General features: G+C 32.5%; 1 protein-coding gene across 3 annotated transcripts in view; it reads left to right on the top strand.

Annotated features, from left to right (window-relative positions):
• The window catches only part of LOC127731771 (neuroglian-like), a 157,157-nt gene extending 147,517 nt beyond the window's left edge, over positions 1 to 9,640 (top strand). For all 3 annotated transcript variants that reach the window (XM_052240634.1, XM_052240689.1, XM_052240746.1), the window contains 4 exons: positions 1,053 to 1,232; positions 2,220 to 2,336; positions 2,662 to 2,829; positions 4,765 to 9,640. In XM_052240634.1, coding sequence (XP_052096594.1) covers positions 1,053 to 1,232; positions 2,220 to 2,336; positions 2,662 to 2,829; positions 4,765 to 4,910 — 611 coding nt within the window. In that variant the 3' untranslated portion in view covers positions 4,911 to 9,640. The remainder of the gene's footprint in view (positions 1 to 1,052; positions 1,233 to 2,219; positions 2,337 to 2,661; positions 2,830 to 4,764) is intronic.
• The last annotated feature ends 5,917 nt before the right edge of the window (positions 9,641 to 15,557 follow it).

The following is a 15,557-nucleotide window of genomic DNA, read 5'->3' as shown; positions in this document are numbered from 1 at the left end:
GGTTCATAAGTGTTTCTTGTTTCTCGTTTTTTATATAGATTAGACCGTTGGTTTTCCCATTTGAATGGTTTTACACTAGTAATTTTTGGGGCCCTTTATAGCTTACTGTTCGGTGTGAGCCAAGGCTCCGTGTTGAAGACCGCACTGTGACCTATAATGGTTTACTTTTATAAATTTTGACTTGGATGGAGATTTGTCTCATTGGCACTCATACCACATCTTCTTATATCTTTTTAACTATCATCCATAAGGTAGTACATGTTCATCTAGTCTTTAACTATCATCCATAAGGTAGTACATGTTCATCTAGTCTTTTAACTATCATCCATTAGGTAGTACATGTTCCTCTAGTCTTTTAACTATCATCCATTAGGTAGTACATGTTCCTCTAGTCTTTTAACTATCATCCATTAGGTAGTACATGTTCATCTAGTATTTTAACTATCATCCATTAGGTAGTACATGTTCATCTAGTCTTTTAACTATCATCCATTAGGTAGTACATGTTCCTCTAGTCTTTTAACTATCATCCATTAGGTAGTACATGTTCCTCTAGTCTTTTAACTATCATCCATTAGGTAGTACATGTTCATCTAGTCTTTTAACTATCATCCATTAGGTAGTACATGTTCATCTAAGTCTTTTAACTATCATCCATTAGGTAGTACATGTTCATCTAGTCTTTTAACTATCATCCATTAGGTAGTACATGTTCATCTAGTCTTTTAACTATCATCCATTAGGTAGTACATGTTCATCTAGTCTTTTAACTATCAATTTTACTTTAAAGTCCTTAATTTTCCTTTACCGTTGCCTTCACATCTAACATTTATAGTCAATGTTATTGCATGAGAGGAATTGAAGATAAACAATTATAGGATTTTATCAAGTTTTAAATTGAAGTTCAATAACAAGCCTTTTTATGTATTAAAGTCAAGTAATTTTTTTTCTGCTTGACCTTTATAAATTATTTATTTTTGCATTTACTGATCTTGCAGCATATTTTTCTGAAAGGGCAATTTTTTAAAAGAAACAATGTTTACTCTTTATAGTTAAGTCCTCTCAAGTTGGTAATGTGATATTCCTTGAACCAAAAATTTCCAACCCATCAGTATTAAGAGCTCAAATCAAAGGATTGAAAGCCGATCATACATACAGATTCCTTGTGTGGGCTCGGACACAGACAGGTAGAGGAGAACCTAGCTTTATAGATGTTGAAACAACAAATTCAAGTGAGTTTTATGGTTTTATAAGGTATTCTATATCATTTGTGTAATTTTTATGACCCAATCGCAGCGGAGGGGGCATTAAGTGCTACCCTTGTCTGTCCGTACGTCCCAAAATTGGTTTCCGTTCTCTACCTTTAGTTTGCCTTAACCAAATGTTACGAAACTTATACACAATGCTTATTACCACAAAACACAGATCAAGTCAGAATTTGGGTTGGGTCACTTTTACCGTTTTTGAGTTATGTCCCTTTATAACATTATATGCAAGCTGGGGCATTACCTGTGTCCCATGAACACATTCTCCATTTATTGTATAATAAATGCATGATTCTTTTAATAAGATTTTCAGTCTTGAATGACATATTTCATACCATGTTGATCATTTTAAACTGATTAAAAATAAAAAGAAGTCAAATAAAATGAGATGTAGGGGTATATGTCAATATGACAGCAATCCAACAACAAAAACAACCAAAAGACATCTAGAGTGTAACAAATTGTCTAAAAAATTGACAGATGTCCATACAATATGTCAAACTAAAAATCATCCTGAAACAATAAAAAATCCAAATTCTCCAAATAACGAAATCATAAAGATATGACCTACAACAACTACTGACCCTGATGTAGGAAAGTCACATGAAAATGGAATGCATCAACTAGACATACTTAAGTTAAGCCAAATGATATTCTAAGGCAACCAACCAATATTCCGTACCATATGGTAAGTTAGAAAAGTCTCTGGATGACAAAGTGTGAAAAAAATTCAAACAAGAAAACTAATGGGCTGATTTAAGCCAAAATATTTTTCATAAAAAAGTCAAACTAAACCTAATATCAAAAGAGAGATTTGGTATGATTTCCACGGAGACAACTATCCAAAGAAGACAAAAGGGTCAAGGATGTAAAAAACAACTATAGGTCACGGTACAATATAATTTGACATTTGCTAAGATATATGTTCCCTAATAACCATTGTTTTATTTTCAGGACCTGGTATCCCTCACCCTATTGTGTCAGCAGTAGATAGAACCAGTTTTAACATCACATGGAGACCAGAACACTTTCAGCGTGATGTCCAGTACTTCTTAGAGTATAAAAGAGAAGGTATTCTGCACTGAAATATCTCAAAAATACAATTGATTAACAAATTTGTATTGATATACTTTTTAGAATTCAATAAAATGGCTTTTCAGTTTGATGTCATCTGATGATTAAAGACCCATTAAACAACTTTATAACCATTCAGTTTAGATGCTGAAGAACAATAAGTCCTAAGTAATAGATGGTAAGCAAACTTATGAAATCTATGAGGTTAAATTATCATAATAAACAAATTTATGTTTGATATTTATTTATTTGTTAATGAAGATCACATCAATAATAGAAATATGTTTATTGAGATGTAAATGTGTACATTTTATCTTTATAGGAGAAATAGATTGGGAGAAAACAAAGCCAGAATTTTTAAAATCCTGGAAAGTAGTGAATGGTCTGAGATCAAACACAAAGTACCAAGTTCGTCTTGTAGCCATGAATAAATTTGGTGAGACAACATACAGTAAAAATTTTCCAGTTTTCACAGATGCTACAGCATATGGTAAGTAAAATTTATAGAGATGTCAGTAATGTTTTGTGCTACAGCATGTGGTAAGTAAAATTTATAGAGATGTAAGTTATGTTTTGTGCTACAGCATATGGTAAGTAAAATTTATAGAGATGTCAGTAATGTTTTGTGCTACAGCATGTGGTAAGTAAAATTTATAGAGATGTAAGTTATGTTTTGTGCTACAGCATATGGTATGTAAAATTTATAGAGATGTCAGTTATGATTTGTGCCACAGCATATGGTAAGTAAATTTATAGACATGTCAGTTATGATTTATGCCACAGCATTTGGTAAGTAAAATTTATAGAGATGTCAGTTATGATTTGTGCCACAGCATATGGTAAGTAAAGTTATAGACATGTCAGTTATGATTTGTGCCACAGCATATGGTAAGTAAATTTATAGACATGTCAGTTATGATTTGTGCCACAGCATATGGTAAGTAAAATTTATAGAGATGTCAGTTATGAATTGTGCCACAGCATATGGTAAGTAAAAGTTATAGACATGTCAGTTATGATTTGTGCCACAGCATATGGTAAGTAAAATTTATAGACATGTCAGTTATGCTGTGCTACAGCATATGGCAAGTAAAATTTATAGAGATGTCAGTTATGTTTTGTGCTACAGCATATGGCAAGTAAAATTTATAGAGATGTCAGTTATGTTTTGTGCTACAGCATATGGTAAGTAAAAGTTATAGACATGTCAGTTATGATTTGTGCTACAGCATATGGTATGTAAAATTTATAGAGATGTCAGTTATGTTTTGTGCTACAGCATATGGCAAGTAAAATTTATAGAGATGTCAGTTATGTTTTGTGCTATAGCATATGGTCTTGTATTTTAAACACAAAACATAAGTGACATGTCTATAAATTAGTGCTGCAGTATATGGTAAGTAAAATTTATAGACATGTCAGTTATGTTTTGTGTTAAAAATAAAAAAATAAGAAGATGTGGTATAATTGCCAATGAGACAACTCTCCACAAGAGCCCAAATGACACAGAAATTAACTACAGGTCACCGTACTATTTATTTACAACAAACCAAAAACAAATATGATACATAAACAGCAATGAACAACAACCACTGAATTACAGACTCCTGACTTGGGATAGCCCATTTACTGTTCCTTGACCTTAATGATGAATTTAGGGGAGTATAACAGCCTCACATGAAAGACTCTGGCCTCCATTTCTTTTACATAACATGGAATCATTTTAAGTTTAAAATCCAATTTCATATTTGATACACTTAGTGGCTAATGTTTCAGTGATTTTCTCTCAAGCTAAGCTAATGTTTCAGTGATTTTCTTGCAAGCCAAGCTAATGTTTCAGTGATTTTCTCTCAAGCTAAGCTAATGTTTCAGTGATTTTCTTGCAAGCTAAGCTAATGTTTTAGTGATTTTCTTGCAAGCTAAGCTAATGTTTCAGTGATTTTCTTGCAAGCTAAACTAATGTTTCAGTGATTTTCTTGCAAGCTAAGCTAATGTTTCAGTGATTTTCTTGCAAGCTTAGCTAATGTTTCAGTGGTTTTCTTGCAAGCTAAGCTAACGTTTCAGTGATTTTCTCGCAAGCTAAGCTAATGTTTCAGTGATTTTCTCGCAAGCTAAGCTCATGTTTCAGTGATTTTCTTGCAAGCTAAAGCAAATTTTGGATTAGGAAAATTTTGTAATTGTTGTTTACTGTGGTCTCTTGGTATCTTGGCATGGGATTTTTTTATTATTTCAACCATAGTATTGCCCGTTTTAATTTGGAACAATTTGTATTGCTCTTTTATTCAGCTGCTCTTTACATGATAATCTGAACTCCTAAGTATCTTGATCTGTTGTTATTCTGCTTTTAAATGATGAGATATATTTGATGATGTGTTTATATTGTAGAAAGATACTTACAAATTTATGTTTAATCTATATTTTTCAGGTGATGGTGCACAGAAAAGTTATGATGCTTCTATTGGAAAGTATGAAAGTTTCAATAATCACAACATTGCTAAAAGACATCATTTATCAGTGATTTGTGCTATAACGACAGTTTTGACTGCTTTTATCACAGTCTTTCAACGATAGCGTCTTGCCATATCATAACACTTCTGTTAAAAAATCATGGTTGTGACAATGTTGAATTTAATATTCCAGCTGAGAAGTTATCACGGCTCTGTAGTGACAAATGTAGTTGCATAGTTCAGCGAATTAGTGAAAGAAGTTCAGAGTAGATTGTTTATTCTTGTTAACGGTTGTGAAATTCTCTCAGATAACAGTATATCTGAAAGATTATTGTATTGTGTGAGATAGAAAATTATAGATTTTGTGATATTATACATGTCATTCAATTTAAGGAAGACACAGTATGAAGATCAAGATTAGGACATGTTATTGATGAGGAGGTTCAAGATAAGAACTTTATGCTTACATTTCTAGTCAGTTTTTGATGGCAAATTCAATTTAATACTGATAACAATTAATGTGACATTATACAGAAAACCAAGAATACTCCTCTAGACGCTGAGACAGAGACATATCCCAGTAATATTACTAGTTACCTATGATATGTCATTTTATTCAACAATTTGTAAAATTGAAATCTTAATTTAGATAATCATTTCAGCTAATTCATGTAGTCTATTGATAATCTGTGCACAATGCTGATTTCAGATGATTATAGAATATGTAAACCATTGCTCATTTGTGCCATATATAATGAACATTGTAAATTATCAGGTTGTGAATGTATATAAATATATAATGTCTAGTCACATTATCACAATGAAGCCAATCATATCAAAATGTTGAGATTACTTTTTGTGTTGATGTTGTTTTAGTCGCGTGATTGTGTAAAGAAAGATATGCTAGAACTCTTGTTTATGTTCTAAAAGGTAACACTCTTAATAGAAATGGCTTCCAAATATTTTATCATTCATGATTTAGTTAGAACATAACATAACATGTTCTTCTCTAAGAAATATAGATTCCACCACTGCATCAAGTGTGTAACAATATTTCTCCACTCGAGACAGTTTAATTTTATAATTTAAAACATGAGGCTTGCCAAGCTTTTTAAATATTTAACTGTTGAGAGTGGAAAATTTTCATAATACATGAGATATAGTGGTGGAATCTGTTTCTCTGATGATTTTAAGACAATTTCTAAACAAGTTTATCCTTCCTCTTCAAAGATTTTGCAGAAAGTTGTGTTCTTTATATGTGACGTCATCAGGCATGGTTGCTTTTTTTCATGACATCACAATAGGAAATTAAGAAGAAATCAAGAAAATTTGACGTCATAATTGAAATTTCGACCAAGAACAAAGTTTTCCCTAGAGATGAGAAATATTTTTCTCATACCGATCAAGAAGTGAAAAAAGCATGGAAATTACAGAAAGGACATTTTTTAATCCTTGACTCATTTTGGCATACCATATTATATAATATAGATTCTTACCATTACTATAGGTTAAAGCATGAATTATAAAAAAAAAAACGTTGCATAATATTTTTGATAATTTTGTCATACATAGTAAAAAAAACTGATTTTAATTTTTATTTCTTTTTAAATACCAAATGTTTTCATATTGAACTATCATTGGGTTCTAGGAATATTTGATTTCATTCTAACATTATCATGTAGCAAAGTGCTCAAGCTTTCATTCATCCACTTTAACATGTAAACATTCCAGTAGACTGGAAAAACATGCAGAATACATTTTCATTTGTAGAATACTAGATCCAGGGGATCTTTTCATAAAAAATCTTACTACAAAAAATGATTGTAAGTTATACTGAAATGTCCATGTCTTGTGGGTATTTTTTCTCGTAAGATTTTTTGTGAAATTGGTCGCTGTCCTACACCCACCAAGTTTCGATGACCACCAATATGCATATTTAGCGACATCTTACAATTGCTAAACATTAGATTTAAAGCTTTTAATCATAAATACACAGACATACCAATCTGGAGCAAAGTGTTTTACCAATTATCATGGAACATATTTTTAAAATGTTTTATATGTTTTTGACATTCGTTTCTTATTAAGTTGTAAGATATTCACTGTATAGAAATTTGTTTAGAATTTTATTATAAATATGTATATAATTATAGATGTAGAAAATGTATGGGTGAGAATGAAAGACTAGGTCTTCAGCTTTATGTTTATAATGTGATAAAATTTTACATGAGATTATACTCATGTTGTATAGGGGTCAATGCATTATTCAGCACAGTAAACCCTTTCTGTTTTTACACCCTTTTGATCTGATGTCATCACTAATAACCACATTTTGTTTAGTCCCATAATTAGAGTATCACAAAAAATATTAATATCTAAAAATGTACTCATGTAAAATAATAATAATACACATTTGACAAGAAGTACCATGGGAAAATTCTCGCAAAATAAAACTTATTTAAAAACAAAGTTTTATAGATGTACACTTAATTCATCATTATTTTTCATGTAAATAATTTCCTCATATCTTTTGAAAACTTGATTAATACATGAGAAATTTCATGTTAAAGAAAGTGCATTAAAAGTATATGAAAATTCAGTTGTGAAGGGACGAGAGGTAACCACTTCATATGAGAATCTGAATATCTGTATATTTCCTGGTTGTGCATAAAGTAAATATTATATTTTCATCTAACAAAGTTAACGATGAACATAATTGTATATGTTATATGTATATTATGTGTATAAAATTTCCATTCCAATTCTATGTCTAAGGGACATAACTCTATGGGGAATCATTTTATTTTGTGCCAAATATGTTTACTGAGATTTCTTATTGAGTTATTGTTACCTTTTATGTTATAAATGTTATCATTGTAGCACAGCATTTGTAAGAGGTTAATATTCAGGTCACTGTTGCATCGATTCTGTACTCGGAACATGTAAACGTTTGTTATGTGATAATCAGCTCAGATTTAACATTGTGATAATTTCATAATGTAAATACAGTTAGGTCAGTGTATGCACGCTGTTTCTGTCCTTAGAGCTTGCTTAAAAAAATTTAGACTAAAGATACAAACGAATTCCACAAAGTGTACCCAGCCTTTAATATTGAGTTGAGCACTTTAAGAGGAAGTGCCTATTCATATTATCTAGACTGCCAGTAATGATAATAAAATATTATTTTAAAGTAGTACAGCTTATAGAATTTATAGTAGTATAAGAATAAGAATCTACCATTTTGAGTTCCAACTACAAGTCATAGATTAAATTCTATCATTCCCATGATAGCAGTGCTAAAATATTTTACTTAGTTCCCAGAACACATTTCTTGTTCCTTTTTATTGTGATTTATTAGATGACTGATGATTGATACTTTTTTGTTGAATACTTGTCTACCCAAGTTTTATATTTTTAAATGAAAATAGTTCTTCATAAGAAATATCAGTTGAATTTTTACATTGCTTTCATCTATACAAACAGTATGGAAATATAAAAGATTTCAACCATTGATTAATATTTAACCTTAATAATAATAGAATATCCGAAAGACTTGAGAGGTCCGTCATTTGGGGTATTTCCACAACTCCTTTGATTATTAATGTCCATGAAACAGATTTGTTGCAGCAGCTGTTTCATCTGTTCCATAAAGCCATTGTTTTTTTATGAAAAAAAGCTTATTGTAATGTTAGTAGATTGATTTAAAAAATCCTATTTGTTTAGTTGTATGAAAGTATTATTTAATTGTGCAATATTTTGTATTATCTTGTCAGTGCAATATTGTTATGTTTAAAAGCTGTTCCATTGTAGCAGCTAGGCTTACTATTAAATATATAAAAGATGTTTAACTCCAATAGAATTATCAGAACACAGGGTTATTATAGGTTTATTGTTTTATAATAAGAAGATAGCTGATGGTTTCTAATTTAGCCGAAAAACAGAACAATTCACTGGTACTGTGGGTTCATTATTATTTGTTTGATATCAATATTCCGGGATATAGGTTTATCACAAATTTAAATCTTCAACGATGTACAAATTTTCTGTAGGCTTGTATGGAGACTTTGGCAAAACCACAAAATACAGTATCCCGGAAATACAGTTTTTCTTCAATCAACAAAAATTGGTATCCACAAAAATAAAGGAATTCACAGCATTTATTGTGTCATTTTCTTCAAACATTTTCATAAAATCTTCAAAATTCTTCACCATCTTAGATCCATTTGCCTACTCGGAATGGAACAGCTTCAGAATCCATTATAATATTAATTATTGACCTTCAATTCTATGTTCAGCATTTCATGACCAATTTTTGTTGTGATATCCTGTTTTGAATCAAATGTTTTCTTAGTTTGATTATCTTGTTACATGTTATAATGTTCAAATATTATTTTCAGATGTATCTCAGATTCATTTAGTTCAAATATTCCCTCATATGATAAGTGATGTATTACTTGGTCATCATGAATTTGTCATTATTTGATTATCTTTTTTCTATGAATACATGTCTATTTTCTTTCATTTCCTTATTGCTGACAATGCACAAAATTGCTTTGATATTCCAATCTCCAAGAAAAGGCAAATAGTTTCCATTTTTTTTTATATCTAGTATAGATTGAAGTACTTCAGTTTATAACATTTCTCATAAATCTGCAGGTTAGGGAATAAAAAAAATAAAAGTCTGAACAACAAACTGTTTGTCGAAGCCTCCATGTTTTTGACAAATTCATGATGACTTAGTACACACTTTATGTTATAAATCATGTTGGTGTTTGTTTTGTATATCTTGGGTCAAATGATTCATGTGTAGTTAAAACTCATCTCACAACAAAATAAAATGACACAAAATACTGATATAGTCTTGTTTCTACCTTCAGGGTTTAAATCATGATTATTCACCTTTTATATTGTAAATACACAAGTGAATGTAAAAGGTTTGTCAAATAACTACATGAACTCAAAAAGGGTATGTAGAAGAAGAAATAATGTCCTCTTTAAGAACCATTAAAAACATAAGGAGATGTGGTATTATTGCTAATGAGCCAACTAGCCACAAGAGACCACAAAACAACTATAGGGCACAGTATGGCCTTCAACATTGAGCAATACCCATACCATGTAGAAAGCTCTAAAAGGCCCCAGCATGACAAAATGTGAAATAATTCAGAAGAAAAAACAAAGTCCCAACACCCTGACTTATGCTAGAAACAAAAGAAAAAACAAATATGGTAGACACCAACTAATGACTACCAATGAACTTGGTATGATTGCCCCAGAGACCAAATACTTGGATGTAAGCAACTATTGGTCACTGTACAGCCTTCAACAATGAGTAAAAACCATAATGTGTAGTAAGCTAAAAGGACCCTGTATGACAAAATGTGAAACAATTCCATCAGGGAAACAAACAGTTTCACCTTTTTATCCTCCATCATCAGCCTCTGTAACCACTTGGTCATTTGGAGCAAAACTTTGATTGAATAATATTTGAGTGGTCCCCTTCTAAACAATGGAATGCCAGTCTCTGTTGTCACACAAGACATCTGTTCAAGCAACTAATTGGTTGAAATAATACACATCTATTTTCATACTGTATGAACTCAAAATGGGTAGAAGTAGAAATGTATGGTCCTCTATTAGAAGCCAGTATCTGCTGACTATGCCTGCCATCCATTACAATTAACAGACATTAGTTGAAAAATACAGTTAAAAAGATTGATCAGGCTAATTTTAACGAGAATTTTGCAAAAATGTCCAAAATACTTTCCATTTGAAATCCTACTAATAACTCTAACCAAAATTCTAAATCATCGCAGAACAGAGAAAAACACAGTGTGTTGTGTGGATGGATTTATGGATATTAAATGTTGAGCAATAAATAAGTAGAACAAGAACATGTCGGTGTGATACAAATATGGACCCTGCTTCGTACTAGACTAAAACTGAGCCAGATTTTATAGTGCGAATTCACATTGTAGCAGTCCAAATGAAGATATGTCATGTATGATCAAGAAGTTTGAAGGCTGAAGGCAAACAATTAAGACCAAATTAAGTATAGTATTACAGATGTGTGATGGATTATTGTCTTATAAACATCTAAAGGAGTTATGAAATCAAAGGTCCAGAAATGTGACCTTACCTTTATAGTTAACTTTCCCTCCATAAAATAAGGCCAACATTACTATACATATGGAAGTTTTTAAATAACTAGTCCTTGCCATTTTAAAAAGATGGCCAGGTTACGCAGAATCTTTAACAATGGAGAATACTCTATACTGAACATTTAAATATTTGTAAAAATTCCTCTTACACTTCCATAATAGCAGGTGCATAATCACCATTTGTGCAATCATCCTGTGAAGTTTCAGGGGTTTGGTTTGAAAACTGTAGGAGTTAATCACACAAAACTTGTACACTGTCATAAATTTTGCTGAAAATGACTAACTTCCCAAAGTTTGGAAAAATTAGGGATATGAGTTGAAAACTGTAGGAGTTGATTACACAAACTAGATACACAATTTTCCCTGTTCGCTTGCCTGACATCAACATACTCCCATTCACCCGACCAAAATGCCACATTAAATGGAAATAACAAGAAAATAATGTTGTCTCAAGTTAATTTGTTGAAATACAGATCTGCCAAAATCATATCAGAACTATTTTCACAATACTATCTTGTTAGGATAAGTGACAGATATTTTGCCTTATAACAGGCCAACTACAAACCCCTCAAAGAGTTCTTCAAGGTTGAAATGAAGCGGAATTTAGTGAGCGTAACCTTGCATCAACAATACAAAACTAAGCAACTTCTACAGGGTTAAAGAACATTGACTTTAGAATACGTTTTAAAAATTTTAGTCTCTATCCGCATCTTATCTGTGGATATGTTTCTCGTGAAAATTTATTAAATATAAGATGGTATTTCTCATGCTACCTTTCATTTCAATGTTATTTATAGAACTTAAAAAACTTGCTTTATGGGGTGGATGGGAGAAGCCAAGCAACTGTTTTTGCACAATCCAGTAAGACACTAGTAGAAGACTAATTCTAGCAACTGGCAATTATTTGAAATGTAGTATGCTCCTTATTAATTCCAGTAAGGGAGCTACCATTTGATTTTTATAGGGGGGGGGGGGGGGGGGGGGGGACTGGGGCTAGGATGAAATTTGAAAAAAAGTCAGGACAGGAGTTTTTAGTAAAAAAAAAGTCAGGATGAGCAACTTGGCAAAAAAAAGGCAGGATGACAATTTATGTAAAAAAAGTCAGGATAAACTAATAAAAAAATAAGGCAGGACCGAATTGAGTGAAAAATAAAAAGGCAGGACAGAGATTACAACTAAAAAAAATGCAGGCAAAAATTTTTCATCCTAGCCCCCCCATAAAAATCAAATAGTAGCTCCCTAATGGATTGTTCATGAAATATTTCATGGCAATACTTCATCATGCTTCATTTTTGTAGAGCCTAACACTTTTGTCGCAGAAAGCTATCATAGGGATAGTGATCCGGCGGCGGTGTTAGCTAACTTCTTAAAAGCTTTATATTTTAGAAGGTGGAAGATCTGAATGCTTCATACTTTGTATATGGATGCCTCATGTTACGAAGTTTCTGTCAGTCACATGTCCAATGTCCTTGACCTCATTTTCATGGTTCGGTGACTACTTGAAAAATTAGTTAAGATTTTTTGTAATGTTAAATTCTCTCTTATTAAAAGTAATAGGATAACTATATTTGGTATGTGCGTACCTTGCAAGGTCCTCATGCCCGTCAGACAGTTTTCACATGACCTCGACCTCATTTCATGGATCAGTGAACAAGGTTAAGTTTTGGTGGTCAAGTCCACATCTCAGATACTATAAGCAATAGGTCTAGTATATTCAGTGTTTGGAAGGACTGTAAGGTGTACATGTCCAACTGGCAGGTGTCATCTGACCTTGACCTCATTTTCATGGTTTAGTGGTTATAGTTAAGTTTTTGTGTTTTGGTCTGTTTTTCTTATACTGTATGCAATAGGTCTACTATATTTGGTGTATGGAATGATTGTAAGGTGTACTTGTCTAGCTGGCAGGTGTCATCTGACCTTGACCTCATTTTCAAGGTTCATTGCTCAGTGTTAAGCTTTTGTGTTTTGGTCTGTTTTTCTTAAACTATAAGCAAAAGGTCTACTATATTTGTTGTATGGAAGAATTGTTAGCTGTACATGCCTGCCTAGCATGGTTCATCTGACCTTGACCTCATTTTCATGGTTCATTGGTCAATGTTTAATTTACTTGGTTAATGTTAAGTTTATGTGACAGTTGTAATAAAGCTTGATATTTAGGACTATCAACATAATATCAATGATAAAATGCTCCGCTGGGGCGCAGCTTGATACGACCGCAGAGGTCGAACCCTGAACAGTTGGGGCAAGTATGGACACAACATTCAAGCTTGATACAGCACTGAATTTGGATTGTCTTTAAATATTTGACACAGCATAGGTTTCTGACACAGAATGAAAGTGGTCTAAGAACTCAAAAATTTTTAATTTACCTATTCAAACCATATCATTATTATTTGCTTTTATATATAAATAAGAAATAACCAATTTAAAATGGGTAATTTTAAAGAAAAAAAAAAAATCCCCCCCCCCAAATTTTTTGAACCCCTTTATGATTTATCACCCCCAAACTCAATCCCAGCCTTCCCTTTGTGGTATGGTACCTTGCAATACAATTTCAGAGAGATCCATACACTTGAACACAAGTTATTGTCTGGAAACTAGAAAAATGCGTTTTTTTGCCCCTTTTTGGCCCCAAATTCCTAAACGTTTAGGGCAATTACCCCCAAACTCAAACCCAGCTTTCCCTTTGTGATATGGAACCTTGCAGTACAATTTCATAAAGATCCATACACTTACACACAAGTTATTGTTCTGAAACTAGAAAAATGCTTGTTTTTTTGCCCTTTTATGGCCCCTAATTCCTAAAATTTTGAGGGAATTACCCCCAAAATCAATCCCAGCCTTCCCTTTGTGGTATGGTACCTTGCAGTACAATTTCAGAGAGATCCTTACACTTGAACACAAGTTATTGTCTAGAAACTAGAAAAATGCTTATTTTTGGCCCCTTATTCCTAAACTTTTTGGGCAATTACCCCCAAACTCAATTCCAGCTTTCCCTTTGTGATATGGAACCTTGTAGTAAAATTTCATAAAGATCCATATACTTACACACAAGTTATTGTCATGAAAGTAGAAAAATGCTTGTTTTTTGCCCCTTTTTTGCCCCTTATTCCTAAAATTTGGAGGCAATTACCCCCAAAATCAATCCCGGCATTCCCTTTGTGATATGGAACCTTGTGATACAATATCAGAGAGATTCATACACTTACACACAAGTTATTGTCCTGAAACTAGAAAAATGCTTGTTTTTTTCCCCTTTTTGGCCCCTAATTCCTAAAATTTTGAGGCAATTACCCCCAAAATCAATCCCAGCATTCCCTTTGTGATATGGAACCTTGTGGTACAATGTCAGAGAGATCCATACACTAACACACAAGTTATGTCTGGAAGTTACAAAAATGCTTATTTTTGGCCCCTAATTCCTTAACTGTTGGTACCATAACCCCCAAAATCAATCCCCACCTTCTTTTTGTGGTATTGAACCTTATGGTAAAATTTCATAGAGATCCATTCACTTAAACTAAAGTTAGAGTGCGAAAACTAATGTGTCTTCGGACGACGACGCCGGACGATGACGACGACAACGACGCCAAAGTCATACCAATATACGACACAAAAATTTTTTTGCAGTCGTATAATTAGTAAAGAAGGCGAGACATTTCAGCGTGTGCACTCTTGTTAGTAAAACATATTAATATAAATATATGTATTCCACATGGTTTCTCTGTCCACTTGAACCTTACTTGCAAAGTTTTCCTTATGTTTTGATACTGATTGGGTCGTTTAACGTTGTTTTGAATAATAAGAGCTTATTCACTTCTTTGTTGGACATCTTCACCAGTTTTGAATACAATTTATTATTTACTCTAGCACAGTTTCCTTTAAGTCCAAGCAACTTTTTTTTCAATAACTATTTTAAAAAAAGATTACCAATATAAAGATGCAACCAGAGTCATCTTGTATTAAGTGCAAGCTCTGTATTAATCATTGATTGATAACTGCTTAACCTCCTCCAACAAATGTTTCATGCAAATTCAGAATGATTGCACATTGATGAAAAAATAAATATACCCTACTGCGAGTTGGATTTTGACCATTATAGCTCACAAGGTAACAGCCTGCAGGAAGACATATCATCCTACCTGGACTTCATTCAGACTTAATTGAGAAGCAACAAATACCTATCTTATAGTCTTGGGTTTGACCCAGCTGGAGATCAAACCCACAATTTCCCCAACAAGTGGTAAGCAAACAGCCATGTGTCCAATTATTGTTGTTATAACAAGTGAAACTGTGAGCTACTGCTCACTGATGATACCCCCGCCCAAATACTTGACGGTAAACAGAAGTTGTTGAGTGATGAATCTGAAAATGCATCACACAGTATAGCTGACTTATATAAACCCTGAAACCAAATTTCAGAAATCCTTGTAATGTAGTTCCTGAGAAAGATGCAACGAAAAATATTCATGGGACGGATGGACCGACAGACGGATGGATGGACAGACAGAGGTAAAACAGTATACACCCACTTTTTTAAAGCGGGGGTATAAAAAGTAGTGAAGTACTGTGAAACTGGATGATATGTAAATGGGCACTGAAAAACAAGC

Source organism: Mytilus californianus, unplaced genomic scaffold (genome assembly GCF_021869535.1).
Source record: "Mytilus californianus isolate M0D057914Y unplaced genomic scaffold, xbMytCali1.0.p SCAF_1, whole genome shotgun sequence".
Taxonomy (NCBI): Eukaryota; Metazoa; Mollusca; class Bivalvia; order Mytilida; family Mytilidae; genus Mytilus; species Mytilus californianus.
The sequence above is the reverse complement of the archived record's forward strand: the minus strand, read 5'-3'. Positions and strand labels throughout refer to the sequence as shown.